At 38.9% G+C, this 16,054-nt stretch overlaps 1 protein-coding gene across 1 annotated transcript in view; it reads left to right on the top strand.

Moving 5' to 3' along the window:
• The window catches only part of MYO1E (myosin IE), a 175,700-nt gene that overhangs the window by 110,587 nt on the left and 49,059 nt on the right, over positions 1–16,054 (top strand). The window contains exons 19-21 of the mRNA XM_044660107.1: positions 2,026–2,170; positions 15,236–15,350; positions 15,570–15,739. Coding sequence (XP_044516042.1) covers positions 2,026–2,170; positions 15,236–15,350; positions 15,570–15,739 — 430 coding nt within the window. The remainder of the gene's footprint in view (positions 1–2,025; positions 2,171–15,235; positions 15,351–15,569; positions 15,740–16,054) is intronic.

Genomic DNA, 16,054 nt, shown 5'->3' with positions numbered 1-16,054 from the left:
TCTGATTGTCTAGTCCTTGCCACTCTTTTGTCTTAGAATTAATATTAAGATAGGGTTTGAAACGAAAATAGCCTAAGCCCAGAACTGAATGAGAAGATATATTTGTAAAGTGCAGTTCCCAAATAAATGCTTTTCCCCTTTCCCTTATTTGATACCATTTTGGAAATTGTACAACATTTTAAATGATCCCGAGATGCTTATGGTTACAAAAGTTCTACTTCTAAACACCAGTATTCTCCCAGGATTGCTGTTTGGCTTTCAATCTCGATGTGCCTTAATCTCACAGGGATTGAAATTGCAGGTAGCCCAAGGGGCAGTGGAAATACAGTGGATGAGAATATATTATGTATAACTTGTACTAATGGCATAAAAAGTCATCACGAATAAGTATGATTACAAAAAGAGGTAAAGCAGAAATGTTTTCAAATGAAGACTAATAGATGGGTAGAGTACCTTAATGTTACATTGATGTCTTTAAAAAAAAAAAAAATCCCAAACAAACAGAGAAAACCTTCCCCAAAATTTAGTAGATCCTTTAAGCAGGATTTATAGAAAAGCAAAATGGAAGAGTTAGAATATGTAGATATAAGTTGAGAACCACAAATATCAAAGTCTCATTAACAGACCCTTATTGATTTGGTCAGGATTCAGGATCATCTGGACTTGAGCAGGGCTGGAATTTACTTCTGAATAAATTCAGAAGTTTATTTCTCACAACTCACTCACAAGATGTGATGTAAATTCACAATTTAATAGTATAGACCAGATATATGCAGGCAAATGTTTGTTCTACTCAAGGAAGGGAAAAAAAAAACTTTGAGGGTGTTTTTAAAATACTTGAAGCAGCAACCATGCATACCACAATTTCACTTGCCAGTTGAAAGTGGTGCCTTATTAAGAAGAACCTAGTAATGTTGCCTTTTGAATAATGGATCTGTCAGAAGCAGAATTGGTTAGGGAACCAAGGAAATAAGGTTGAGTAGGAAATTTAGATCTAGACTATAGGGGAGCCTAAAAACTAAGGATAGGAATTGGAGCTTAATATAATGGGAAGTTGCAGGTTTTGGGGCAGGGGGATGCATTATGAAAGCATTGTTTTATGAAGGTTGATATAGGGATATTCAGTGAAGATATTTTGTTAGTTGTAGAATACAGGTAATGAAAGAGGTAAGAACTGAAGATAATGTGGAATTCATCTTCATTCATGTGAAAGCCTATATGAAAGATTAGGGTGTTGGGAGAGATTTGGTGAATATAAGGGGAAAAAAGTAGAGACCCAATAATGGCACATTTTCAGATACCCCCTACTGAAAGAAGAGGAAAACAGAGGGCCAAGGTAGGGGCAAAAAGGACACAAGAGACATAAGAAGAAAAGCAGGACGTTAAAGTGCTCAGTAGTCAAGAAAAGATAGCATTGCAATAAAGAACAGTGTGCTAAAAACTGCCAAGAAATAGAAAATCTAAGATGTTTAGATTTTCCCCTTAAAAATGTATTATTGTTATTAAGAGGACAGAAGAAGATTCAAAGCTAGGTTTTAGAGGCTTAAGACAGAAATGCTTAGATAAGGAGATGTGTAGCTCTAAAATTGCTGATTACAACAAAGTGCTTTCTAAACACACTGCGTGTAAGCATTTTCCCAATGATTTTCAAGGGATTCCCAAGTTTCTCAGCCCTTCTTGCAACAGTAATAACCACTGGACCAGGGGTCAGCAACCTATGGCTCTTTCTGCAGGATCCATAAAGTCATTTTTTTTTTTTTGGCCATCATGGAAAGGAGATGAGAAACAACATGGATGTTGATCAGTTCCAGCTGTTACAGGAGCGCGCACTGTGAGCACTGTACGGCTCTCATGAAATTACATTTTAAAAAATGTGGCATTTATGGCTCTCACGGCCAAAAAGGTTGCCGACCCCTGCTCTGGACCCTGGGAACACTTGAGCCAAGAATCCTACCCTCTTTTTTTTATGGAAAAGCCCACTAAAGTCTGAGTCCTTTCTCCTTTTTGTCTCCTTGATTTTCTCAGATATGCCATTCTGACCAAAGCAACTTGGCCATCATGGAAAGGAGATGAGAAACAAGGTGTCCTCCACCTGCTTCAGTCAGTCAACATGGATGTTGATCAGTTCCAGCTTGGGAGAAGTAAAGTCTTCATCAAAGCCCCTGAATCTGTGAGTATGTGTTGTTGAACAGTACATGGCTGAATGGGGAAGGACCTCTTGGTCATCTAGGTGAGAGGACTTATGGAAACCTATATGACCACTAAATTGTTGAAGGTGGCACTCACATATCTGGCAAATCTTATCGATGCCTCGTCCCAGAAGGCTGAGCAAAGCAAAGGATGTTTACTCAGTATATCTCCATAGCTTAGAGAATTTCATAGGAAAGTATCAAAATGTCAAAATGGGAAGGAAGGAAGAACCTCAGAATAAAGGAAGGTTGAAGTTAATGGATTTAGCATGCTTGGGAATGACTTGTTAAAAAGGTACAGAAGATGGAAATACATTTTTTTTTTTAATTAAAAACCCTTACCTTCAGTCTTGGAGTCAATACTGTGTATTGGCTCCAAGGCAGAAGAGTGGTAAGGGTTAGGCAATCGGGCTAAGTGACTTGCCCAGGGTCACACCCCTAGGAAGAATCTGAGGTCAGATTTGAACCCAGGACCCTCCTGTCTCTAGGTCTGGCTCTTGAACCACTGAGCTACCCAGCTGCCCCCAGAAATACATTTTACACAAATGCACATGTATGACCTATATCAAATTTTTTGTGTTCACAATGAGGGGGAAGGGAATATAGGGAGGGAAAGAATTTGGAACTCAAAAAAAATGTTTTAAAAAGAAGTTAAAAATTGTTTTTACATGTAAATGAAAAAAAGTGTTGGTTTTTTTTAAGGTATTGGAGGGGCTCACTCTGGGATTAAATCATTGTGCTTCTTTTGTCAAAGGTCAATTTAAATGCTACCTCCTACATGAAATATTAGTCTCCTCTCTTCCCTGCCCACTAATGTTCATCCCTTATGGTCCCCTAGTGAATTTACTTTTACTTTGTACATGTTTTTTCTTTACTTATAAGTGAAAATTTTGTTTCTCTTCTTCTGATAGAATATAAGCTCTTCAAGAACAAAGTTTCATTTTTTTTCTTTGTATCCCCAGGACCTAGTACATTACATGGCACACATAGTAGGCACTTATTAAATACTAGTTTGGGGGCAGCTAGGTTGCACAGTAGGTAACAGTACCAGACCTAGAGTCAGGAAGGCCTAGATTCAAATGTGACCTCAGATAATTCCTAGCTATGTGGCCCTGGGCAAGTCACTTAGTCCCAATCGCCTAGCCCTTACTGCTCTTCTGTCTTAGAATCAATACTTGGAATCAGTTACTTAGAGGGTAAGAGTTAAGAAAAATAATAACAAGTACTAATTTTTGGATTCACTGGAGAACAAAAAAAAGAGAAAAGCTCTTTTGACTAGGTTGATAGAAACACTAATTATGCAAGTAACCCAGTCAAGCATAAATATCTTGTAGTTCTCACGCTTGTCAGACCTCAATGTGCCATTTTAGAGAATTCTCTGTCATTTCTGATGAGGAAGTTAACTCTGTGTTAGAGACTGACATAAAATTTCCCACTATGGGGGAAAGCCCAATATGGTCACCAAATTATCAAGGAGCAACTTTAAAATGAATAAATTCTAGGTCAGAAGATTTATTAGTGACAGAATTCTGACAGTTTGGGCTCTAATGCCCTACTCTGAGCTGTAAAATCCCCTTTTGATGAAACCAACAGATTTTATAAAATATATTACCAAGCCAGACTGCATATCATAAATAAAAGATACATACAAATAAAATTAGAGACACCTAGGTGGCTTAATGGATAGAATACTAGAGCTAGAGTCAGGAGGTCCTGGGTTCAAATGTGGCCTCAGACACTTCCTTACTGTGTGCCCTGGCCAAGTCACTTTACTCCAGTTGCCTAGCCCTTACTGTTTGTTTGCCTTGGAACTGGTACTTGGTATCAATTCTAAGATAGAAGATAAGGGGTTTAAAAAAAAGAGAGAAACCGAATTATGAGATGAAACTCAGTAACTTATTACAAGAATGGGAGAGCACCAGACTAACTGACATCATCAATAAGCAGTTATTTATTTCCTTTGTTCTGGTTTTGGTCATTTTTCACTCATGTCTGACTCTTTACAACCCCAATTTTTCTGGGCAAAGATACTAGAGCGATTTGCTCTTTCCTTCTCCAGCTCATTTTAGAGATGAGAAAACTGAGACCAAGAGGGTTAAGTGACGTGGCCAGGGTCACACAGCCAGCAAGTATCTGAGGGCCATATTTGAATTCAGGGAGATAAGACTTCCTAATTCTAAGTCCAGTATTCTATCCATTGTGCCACCTCGCTGCCCTTATTATGTTCTAGGTTCCTTCTTGGAGAAGGTTGCCCTACCTGTTTTACAAAAGACTTTTGTAGGTAGGAAGAAATACTCTCACTGTCGACAAGAAGCAGAAGATGAAGACTATACCAGATATCCATTCCTAACCCAAAAAAGTAGACTTAAGAAATAGTGTTTGCATCATGGACCGGACCAGCTAAGCCCTTGATAAAAGCATTTTAAAATTATGTGGAAATTAAGCTATTACATCTAGGCATGAAATTTTTACTAGAATATCATAGGCTCTTTTCTGTGCTTCACAGCTTAAGAAGAACATGAACTTGGGAAAGGTTCAAATACACACACTAAAGGAAAAGATTTAGAAAATGGAATCCAAGGAAAAAAATAAAATCACCGAATTGGAGCAAACTGAAAGGGAACACAGCCAGTTTTTAAGTCATAGTATCAGAGCATGTTAAAACTAGAAGGGTTTTTAGAGAACATCTAATCTAATTCATTATTTTACAGGAAATTGAGGTAAATAGTGATTAAATGACTTACCCAATAGCAACCAAATAATTGGCAGAGCAAAGAATGGCATACAGGTCTGCTCGGTCTCAATCCAATAGACTTGGAGCCAATATCAGTTGCATCCCAAGGGAACAGAAAATATAGATGGGATGGGAAAGCAAATCATGCCTCTTTCAAATCTCTAAAGGAAGAGAAAAAATACTAGGTATGAAAAAGAACTGAAACATTCTGTTCTCTCAATGTACCTGTGAACACCCTCTGAGGGGAGAGAACAAGGGCGTCTTAACACCACAGGAGGGACTCCTTATTACCCAATATAAGCTTTTTCTCTTTTCAGAGGGTCATATTCTTTTCCTGGGAAACTTCTTTTGCTCCAATTATCTAGTAAGTCATTTTATTAGACTCACCATCATGTCCTTTTCCATCATAGCTAACTTAAATTGAACACCCTATTATTGCTGTCCAGAGTTTCATTCCCAAGTATGGTGCTGTTTTATGAAGTATTGTACCGCAAGAGGAAGGAAGAAAGGAAGGGAGGGTGGGAGGAAAAAAGAAAGAGAGGGAGGAAGGGATGGAGGGAGAGAGAGAGAAAGGAGATTGGTAGGAAGGGAGGGATTCCCTCTGTCCTTCAATGTACACAAAAAACCTTAGTGGTTCCTTATTCCCTCTAGGATTAAATACAAATTCTTCAACAACAAAAAAATGACCTTCCTGCTTTAGATCATCTGCTTCTTAAAAATAATGCTTTATAGACATTTCAACCTTGGGATTATCTCTGATTCTTCCTTTACCTTTATCTTATCTGTCTACTCAATATTCAAAGTCTTCCTTCAAAGTAACTCTCCCATTCACCCCTTTCTCTCTATTCCTATTGTTAGGATCCAGTTCCACACTTCAACCAGAGTTACCATAGCAGCTTATATCTCTGCATCCATTTCTATCCCCTCTCTAGTCAATCCTGTATACCACAACCAAAGACAGTGTAGTTAGTGGAAAACAGTGGACTTGGAGTCTGGATACCTGAGTTCAAGGTCTGGTTCTGCACTCATTTTGCTGTTTAATTATTGTTCCTGTAAACTGGCTTTATAGTGGCTGTGGTTTACCTTCCCAATGCAATAGGGTGCTCCTTTAGCAGAAATAGGGTAATCATTATTTCTTCCTTATAGTCTTTCCTTGGCATCTATCAGAATGTTGAGCACCTAAGCACCTTCTAAGAGGTCTTTCCTGGACTCAGCCATTATTATCCTCATTCTCTACTTTGTATTTAACTATTCTTTTTATATTTATTCTGCATATACTCAACCTATGCTGTCTTCTACATTAGAAGTTCCTTGCTGGTAGGAATTTGTAATATTTTTGTCTCTAGCACAGTACCTGGTATATAATAGGCTCTTAATAAGTGCTTGTTGAGTGACAAATATTCAGTAGATTCTTTTTAAATTGAATCATTCACACAAAGGCAGCTGGGTAGCACAGTGGATAAAACTTATAAGATTTAAATTTAGTGATTGGACTTAAATTATGTGAAATTACGTGGTTGGCCAGAGTTCTATCTCAAGTCGGAAGTTTATTTACAAAAATAGAGTGGGAAACAATAAGGTAGAGAAATGTGAGAGAGGTTAGAGAAAATACCTATACTAGTCCTCAGCCAGGAGGGCCGGTAGAGAAACTACCAGCCTCCTCCAAGATGGAAGCTAGTCTCTTAGAAAACTAGGAAAATAGTCAGTCCTTTTCACTCACCCAACTAGGTAGTCCAGGAGTCAGAATCCAAGGTTGATTCCACAATCCATGCCTCAGTCTAAGCCAGTCTCCAATGAAGTTCCCTCAAAGACTATCTCCAGGAGACATTCTTCACTGAAGTCACCTTCACCAGACTCACTGCTCAGGGATTTTCATGGCTTTTATGGTGGTTTCCTGTCCCTGCTCCTTTCCATGGGGACCAATCACAATTTCCAAGTTGTCTGAGTTGTCACCTTTGGATTCATGCTTTTCTGAGTGTGTGAACTCTTTAAGTTTCTGGATGTTTGAGTTTGGGGGAAAAGGTGGAGCTCTCCAAGTATCTTGCTGGTTTCTCACCTCGCATCAAATAAGTTGTGAACTCACTAAGTGGTTTGTGAGCTCCTCCACCTAGTTCCAAGCCTGTGTTGATTCAATCAAAAGGTAGACAAAGGAGAGCTAATCTTGTCCTCACAATCTAGAGAGGTACTAAGTAGGGATACTTAAGTTATTGCCAAAGTATCAACTTCAACTAGGCAAAGAGAACAAAGGATTCCCTTTCCACAAGCTAAGATCTAGAGTCTAGAGAATCTGAGTTAAAGTGGGCAAGTCCTGGGCAAGTCACTTAATCTTGTTTGCCTAACCCTTGCACTTCTCTCTTAGAGTTGTTACTAAGATAAAATGTAAGGGTTCAAAAAAAATTATATCATTATTCATCAAGTATTAGGTGAGAACTCTGGGTAATGTTTGGCACTAGGGCTATAATAACAAACCGAAATGAAGTCCCTGATGTAATCCATGTAAACAGTTTGTACTGCAAATGTGAGATCCTTGTCCAGTGATGGAGTGGAATTTGGTTCTGGATGAACCTATTCATCTTGACATTCTCACTCTGGTATGAAACAGAAGATCAAAAGAAGTCACAGTGAAAGGAAAAGATGGTGCACATGGAAAGACCAAGAAAGCAAGTGAAGCTGACTTTGATGTGTGTATATCCTAGGCAAGATCATATCACTGGGCATTTAATCATTTCATATTGCAGTATTCTTGGTAGAATCGGTTAAAAGACCAAAATAAAGGTAATTTCAGCTTATGGGCCAACCGTAGTTGTGGAGGGATGAAGAAGTAGAGAAATTCTGTGCACTCCATTGAGACTTTTCAAATCAAACAAACATAAGTGACTTTATGTCAAAGATGGAAGGATGGTGAAAAATATGTTGGAAAACATATACCTATGTCAAGTAGTATAAAATTGGGGGCCACTGTATGGCTCAGTGGACTGAGAGCCAGGCCTAAAGTTGGGAAGTCCTAGGTTCAAATGTAGCCTTAGATACTTCCTAGCTGTGTGACCCTGGACAAGTCACTTATCCCCCATTGCTTAGCCCTTACTACTCTTCTGCCTTGGAACCAATACACAGTATTGATTCTAAGACGGAAGGTAAGAGCTTAAAATAATAAGAATATAGGCAACTTCTATTAAAGAAGTCCCTTAGCTCCCCTTCTTAGAATCCTCTTCCTTCAAAATTCAGCCCATGGACAGTTCTCTGAACTTCCCAGTTGTCAGGGTTCTCTTCCTCTTCAAATCTTTGTACATGTTTTTTTTTTTTTTTTTTTTTTTTTTTAAGTTTTTTTTTTAAACCCTTGTACTTCGGTGTATTGTCTCATAGGTGGAAGAGTGGTAAGGGTGGGCAAAGGGGGTCAAGTGACTTGCCCAAGGTCACACAGCTGGGAAGTGGCTGAGGCTGGGTTTGAACTTAGGACCTCCCGTCTCTAGGCCTGACTCTCACTCCACTGAGCTACCCAGCTGCCCCTTTGTACATGTTGTTTTTGCCCAGTAGTGTAAGCCCCCGAAGAGCAGCTACCATTTTTCTTTGTATTTCAAGTTCTCAGCACGGTGTCCTACACATAGTAATTGCTTAATAAATGGTTATTGAATTCAATCGATGACTGCAGAGGTTGGTTTCTATTATAAGGGAGCCTCAAGGAAAAAAAAAACCAACACATTTACAACCATCAGTGTTGTCAGGAGAGGAAAGAAAATGGTTATGAGGCGAGGGCTGTACCAAGTTGGAGCCTGTGGCCTCTTTGCTTGGCAAGGTCTCATTTGTCTGTCTTTTAAGTAATGACTACCTAGAAGAAAGTCACAAAAGTCATGTTAATATTTAATCATGTCTGTGCAATTGCTTTTGATACCTCAGAGAATCTTTCATAGGATTTTGAGATGCTTTCCTAAGGCTAAGGGATTCAGAGTGTTTTTACCCCTTTTTGTTCCAATTCAGAACATCTGCCTCTTGGCCTTAAAAATATGAAATTAAATGGCACACATCGATAAAATGCATTTATGAAAAGGATGTGGTAGCATTCTGCACTTTGGGTTATTTGTAGCATCACAGTGGTGACTTCATTTCTATATTTAAAATTAAAATGTTGTGTCATATATCATTAAGCAACCCACAGAATAGTTCCTGTTTTGTTTTGTTTTGTTTTTTCTAATTTTTCTAAAATGAGACCAACTGATTTATTGGTCCAATGCAGAACATCCTCTTGTAGTTCTAGATCCTCTTTTGCTTTTCAACTTGCAGATTTTTCTATGTAATTAAATCAGCCAGCACATTTTATTGCCCTTTTTTGCTTTCACCCTCCTTCTACCCTTTGTTGATTTGGGAGGTTCAGCTCCAAAATTCCAAGGGTCTATTTTTGTTGTTGTTGTTTTTTATTTCTTTTCAATTTATCCCTCTGACTGACATTATTTGAACACCCTACTTCCCGCCTCCAACTTCTGCACACGTTCATCCCTGGCCTCCCAGGGCTCTCCCAAAGGCATCTTTCACCATGTGACTTAGACTTGGCCCTTCTGGTGACTCTGCTGAATTTGCAAAATGATCTATTTGCTTTGAGAAGCCACATTGGACAGTAAAGCTCAATGATGGGGATGTTTTTCCTTTTGCTAACCTCCCTGGTTTCTAGCCCCAGGGGTTTTTTGCAAGCAATACAAAATCGAGCTGATCTTGGAGGGAAAGATCCCACTTGGCATGGCAACAGCGTCTAGGCAGTTGTGAATTGGTAGCCTCTTTGTTCTGTTTGGTGACTCACTAGTGTCTTTTCTATGGCACTCTCAAAATAACCCCCAAACCAAAAGGGAGCTAAATGTATTGGCTTAAAAATGCTCCATGTGATAAGAAATGCTCATTTATCCTATTTGGAAGGATTACTTTGGACAACCAACATGAACTGAGATCGCTTAAGAAATGAGGCTGATAAACCAATAGGTACAAGTGAACTCTCCCTTCTTTGGTTTTCGTGGGATCTTATGGACATAGTCATATTTTCTTTCATTCTAAATTTTTATTTTTTTAAAAATATTTTTCCATGTTTACGTGATTCATTTTCTTTCCCTCCCCCCTCTCCCAGAGCTGACAAGCAATTCCACTGGGTTGTTCAAATGTTATCACTTGATACCTATTTCCATATTATTCAATGGTATATTTTCTTAAGTTTATAAGAAAAGTATAAGAGTATTAAAATGACTTGGGGGGGGCGGGAGAGTGTTGCACTGAGTATGACCTCTTTTGAATTTGCTTATTACATTAAAGGTCCCAGGTGTCTTCCCCCCCATTCCCCCATCCCACACTAGAGAAGGCATCATTTGATAAAATATTTGTTGACTAAATTTTTGAACCAGATAATTTGGGCTGAATCTCAAGTTCTACTAATTATTACCACTGTGACCTTAGATAAGTCACTTGACCTCAGTTATCTTAATTCTAAAATGAGGCAGTTGGACTAGATGACCTCCAAGGTTCTTCCAAGCTCTAAATAGAAGATCTCTGGAATGATTTGAATTCCAGACAGAGGAGTTTTTAATTTTGTTAAGTAGATAGTTGCTGTTCAGTCATTTCAGATGTATCTGACTCTTCATGGCGCCATTTGGGGTTTTCTTGGCAACGATATTGGAGTAATTTGCTATTTCCTTCTCCGGCCCCCCTCCCCTTTTTTTTTTCTTTGTAAACCCTTAACTTGCATCTTAGAATCAATGCTGTTTATTTGTTCCAAGGAAGAAGAATGGTAAGGGTTAGGCATTGGGGGTTAAGTGACTTACCCAGGGTCACACGGCTGGGAAGTGTCTGAGGTCAGATTTGAACCTAGGATCTCCTATCTCTAAGCCTGTCTCTAGCTCATTTTATAGATGATGAAACTGAGGAAAAGAGATTAAGCGGCTTGTCCAGGGTCACACAGCTAGCAAGTGACTGAGGATGGATTTGAACTCAGGTCTTTCTAACTCCAAGCACAGCACTCTTATCCACTCCATCACCTAGCTACCTGGCACATAACAGATAATAGAGTCATGAAACAGTTTTGAGCAAGTGGGTGATCTGAGTAGATCTCGTTGTAAAGAAGATGCCTGTCCACTATATGAGCAATGGGATGGTTGAAGGGACAGAGAATGAAGATGAAAGAGTTTTCAGGCTGACCCCTTGAGATTCCAGCAGTGTGGTAGTATACTGGGGTGGTAAAAATGAAAATAAAGACCTGGTCAAGGAAGCAAGAAATACTGCAGAGGTAAAGTGGGTGAAGCCTGGTAGCCTGCTGGATGGTACAAATGAGAGCAAATGTGTCCATGAGAACACCAAAGTTTCCGTCGTGGGGGATTAGGTGAATATTCTTGCCACTAACCACGCCAGTCAAATCCAAAGAAGAAACCCCTTTTGATGGATTATTAGAGGCAACAAAGAGGCATATTGGATAAAGGAGGGCTTGGTCAAGAAGTTCTAAATTCAAATCTGGCCGTAGACACTTATTAGCCATCTATCTGTCCCTGGGAAAATCACTTAACCTTCCTCAACTTCTGTTTCCTCAACTGTGAAGTGGAGAGAATAGCTTTCTACTTCATAGAGCTGTTGTGGGGATCAAATGAGATGATATCTAACACAGTGCCTGGCACACATGCCTAATTACTGCTGATTTTCCATTGCTTTTCCTTCTCCTCATGATGTGGCACAGTAGAAAGAATATTGGGTTCAGAGTCCAAGGACCTGCATTACCACTTACTCCCTAAGTGTGCCATATCGGGCAAGTCCTGGAGTCTCAGATTCCTTCTCTAAAATAAGGCGCTTGAACTAGATGACTCTTAGAGTCCCTTCAAAATCTAGAGCTATGATTTTATGGCCCAAGTTTAAGGTACTGATGCGAGATGCTGAGGTTGAGATGCCAGGTCATTAGTTGGCTATATAAGTCCATATTATAGTTACATACTTCCATATTTATGTGCAAAGGCATAGATTTTGAAGTGAATTGTATTCAGATGATAGTAGAAGCCATGAGAAGGAATGAGTTTCAAAGAGGAGAATGTAGAAAATATAGGACAAAACCTAAGACAGAAACACCAAGGATGGAACTTAGGGGCACATCGAGCATTACGGCTCACGGGAGAAGAGGTAAGAAACCCCTATAAAGATAAGTAGGTGTCTCAGCAGATTGAGAGCCAGACCTAGAGACGGGAGGTCCTAGGTTCAAATCTGGCCTCAGACAGATTCCTATCTGTGTGACCCTGGGCAAGTCACTTAACCTCCATTGCCTAGCCCTTACTACTCTTCTGCCTTGGAACCCATATACAGTAGTGATTCTAAGATGGAAGGTAAAGTTTTGAGAGAGAGAGAAAGAAAGAGAGAGAGAGAAAAAAAAGAGAAAGATGAGAGAAAAACTTAAAGAAGTTGTGGCATCTCTGAAGACAGGCAAGGAAAGAGTGTATAATGCAGTGTTTGACAAATAGTGGTTGCTTAAGAGTGATTTACTGATTGTCTGATAGGTTGAGGGGAACAACGATCAACCATCTCTTTATCACCACCATGGGGTTTGGTAACTAAGAAGTCATTGGTGGCTTTGAGAGAACAGCTTCAGTAGCACAGTGGGTACAGAAGACAGATTGCAAGAAGTTGATGAGAATGTGGGTGGCGAGGAATATAGAAATATGAAACAAGAAATAAAGTCCTGTTCCTTCATAACTAAGCCCAGTTATTTATATCAGAATATTTTTACTATGGGCTTTTAGTTTTCTACATTGTGGAATTTTATTCTTCCCTTCAGTTTCATTCTGTGAAGTCAGGAACATTGCTCCGTGCTTAAAAACTTTGATAAGTAGTAGAAGAAAAACAGCAAAAAGCAAGGAAATCATTTTGCCCATTTAATATGTGTTTTCATGATTGATTAATTTATGCCAATCACCCTTTGCTTCAGCACCCTTAAACCGATGGAGCATTACAGTGGCAAAAGTGTTTACCATCACACATTTGTGTTTCATCACTTTCAGTCTGGAAATGATTTGCAAAGTCACATGAGATGGGAAGCTGATGTTTTCAGATAATGAAACGTTAGTCACTCTCATTTTCAGGACCCCAAAATCTACCTTGTATGTATTTTGAAATGGAAACTCTTCAAATTCTTTAAAGGGATTACCAATATATTACCAGAGATCAATTGCTTCAAAAAATAGGCATTTTTTAAAATTCCTTTTTTAAAAATAATTTTTATTTTTTAGAAAAGTTATCATGGTTACATGATTCATATTCTTACTTTCCCCTTCACCCCCCAACCTCCTCTCCCCCTCCCATAGCCAATGCACATTTCCACTGGTTTTAACATGTGTCATCGATCAAGATTTATTTCCAAATTGTTGGTAGTTGCATTGGTGTGGTAGTTTCGAGTCTACATCCCCAATCATGTCCACCTCAACCCCTGTGTTCAAGCAGTTGCTTTTCTTCTATCTTTCCTCTCCTGTAGTTCTTCCTCTGAACGTGGGCAGCGTTCTTTTCCATAAGTCCCTCAGAATTGTCCTGGGTCATTGCATTGCTGCTAGTACAGACGTCCATTTTTTAAACTCTTACTTTCTGCCTTTGTATCAATTTTTTTTAAACCATTACCATCTGTCTTAAAATCGATACTAAGTATTAGTTCCAAAGCAGAAGAGCCATAAGGTCTAGGCAGTTGGAATTAAGTGACTTGCCCACTGTCACACAGCTAGGAGGTGTGTATGAGGCCAAATTTGAACCCAAAATCCTCTTGCCTCCAGGCCTGGCACTCTATTCGCTGTGCTACCTAGCTACCTCTTAAATAGGCATTTTTTAAGCATCTGATATTTTTCACACTTTAAGGGACGCCACATATAAGACATGATCCTTACCCTCAAAAATTTTACCATGCAATTAGGAAAATAAGACATGAAGCAGTAGGGTGGTACAGTGGGTAGAGCATTGGATCTAGAGGCAAGAAGACCCAAGTTCATATCTTACCTCAGATACTTGCTACCTGTGTGAGCCTAGACAAGTCACTTAAATACTGCATCCCTCAGTTTTCTCATCTGTTAAACAAGCATAGCACCCAACCTCCCAGGATTTGCTGTGAGGATCAAACGAAATAATATTTGTAAAGCACTTTGTAAATCTTTAAAGCTCTATATAAATCCTAGTTGTTATTCTTTTCAATAAAAACAAAATTATATGAGACTGTGCTAAATTCCATAATATGAGCTATACAATCAGATCTATTTGTCTTCTATTACAAGCTCTTAATGAGAAATAAATAATAATTAATCATTGAAATATTTTCCCACCTATTTGAGGAAAGGCAACTGAGAAACAGCCTGGCATAGGGGAGCGAGAACTGGATCAAAGTTCGGGTTCAGGTACCAGCTCTTGGCACCTAATGGCATTGTGACCTTGGGCAAGTCATTTAACCTTGTAAAGTTCTAGACAGTTCTCTAAAACTATAAATGATCAAAAAGGTGCTAACCTGCCTTAGTAGAGAAAGCTCATTTCCCTGGAAGTTCATTATATCAATGAGGTCATAATAAACCCAGTCCCAATCTCTACCTCTTTACTGGATCATTGATTCAGAGCTAGAAGAAACTTTGGAGGTCATCTAATCCTCACTTACCAAAGGTCACTAATGTAGTAATTAGCAGAATTTGAAATTCAATTCAGAATACCTGGCTCAAGAAATAGTCTTATTTTCATTGTACCATGCTTCCTCCCAAAGAAGAAGAAGCATGTGATTCTGATTCAAACCCTTAATTTCCTTATCTCAGGATGAATCACAAAATTAAAAGTTCCCTCAACTGAGTAATTGAACTGAATGTTTTTGTTAGTAAAAACGACATGATTTTTCACAATTTCTAAGATGATTTGTGGGAACCATCAATAGTGACACATGCCTTCAAGTCCCTGCCTCCAGGACTCTTGAGATTAGTGGGTCTCTTGAATTTGGGTGTTCTGAGTTCAGAGGTCTATAACACTAAATCTGGCACCAATATGTTGAGACTTTGGGAGCTGGGAGCAGTGGACTATCTATCAGACCACCTATAGAAGGGGAACTGGCCCAGTTTGAAAACAGCTTGGGAAAACTAGGAAGACTAAGTCTCAAAATAAAACCAAAAAATGGCTGGTGGATTACTGTATGTAGTGTCAGAAACTCTCGATATGTCTGCTTTGATTGACTTTTTTGTTGTTACTAGGAAGGATTCACCAGGGGAGGGATGAACAGAGAAATGACTGGTGTAAAATAAAAGGCATCAATAAAACTCTTTAGAAAATAGCTGAGTTTGTTTTCTTCTTCATTTAACAGTTATTTCTTCTGGAAGAAATGAGAGAGAGAAAATATGATGGATATGCTCGGGTGATACAGAAAACTTGGAGGAAATTTGTGGCCCGAAAGAAATATGTCCAAATGAGAGAAGAAGGTATATAAATAAATTTGACCATGTATTTATCAATATCTTGAGACTAGTCTGGCACCATATGGGTATGGAAATTAGCATTATTTTTGCTAGGATATTAACATACAATTCCCCTAAAAGAGTCATACAATATTCTGTATTTTCATGCTAAGTTCTTCCCTACTCCCTTCTTACACAATCATTTCTTTGCTTTGTATTCTTTGACTTCTGGGGAAATCTCAGCCTCTGACCTGCTCCTGAACAAGAAAGAGAGAAGGAGAAATAGCATTAATAGGAATTTCATTGGCGATTACATTGGGATGGATGAGCATCCAGAACTCCGGCAGTTTGTGGGCAAGCGAGAGAAGATTGACTTTGCAGATACAGTCATCAAGTATGACAGAAGATTCAAGGTAGGCACCAAGGCCCAGATGTGAAAAGAAAAATAGTTAATAATTTCCTTTTGAGCAACTAGATTTTTATCATTTTTAAGTGTAAAAAAACAAATATGAAGGATGAAAGAAGAAACCAATTGATGTATAGATAAGGGAAAAATAATAGGTCATAGACCCCAAGTTAAGAATCCCTGAATGATCTCTTAAGGTGTTTTCTCATTCTAGATTTAAGATCCTATGAAGGTTGCTGGGAAACTAGGCCAAAGGCAGACTACTCAGAGGCAACCAGGACCAATAGTGGCCATGCCTATGCCCATATCTTCTGATTTATGC

Source organism: Gracilinanus agilis, chromosome 2 (genome assembly GCF_016433145.1).
Source record: "Gracilinanus agilis isolate LMUSP501 chromosome 2, AgileGrace, whole genome shotgun sequence".
In the NCBI taxonomy this organism is placed as follows: Eukaryota; Metazoa; Chordata; class Mammalia; order Didelphimorphia; family Didelphidae; genus Gracilinanus; species Gracilinanus agilis.
This window is presented reverse-complemented; position numbering and strand designations above follow the sequence as displayed.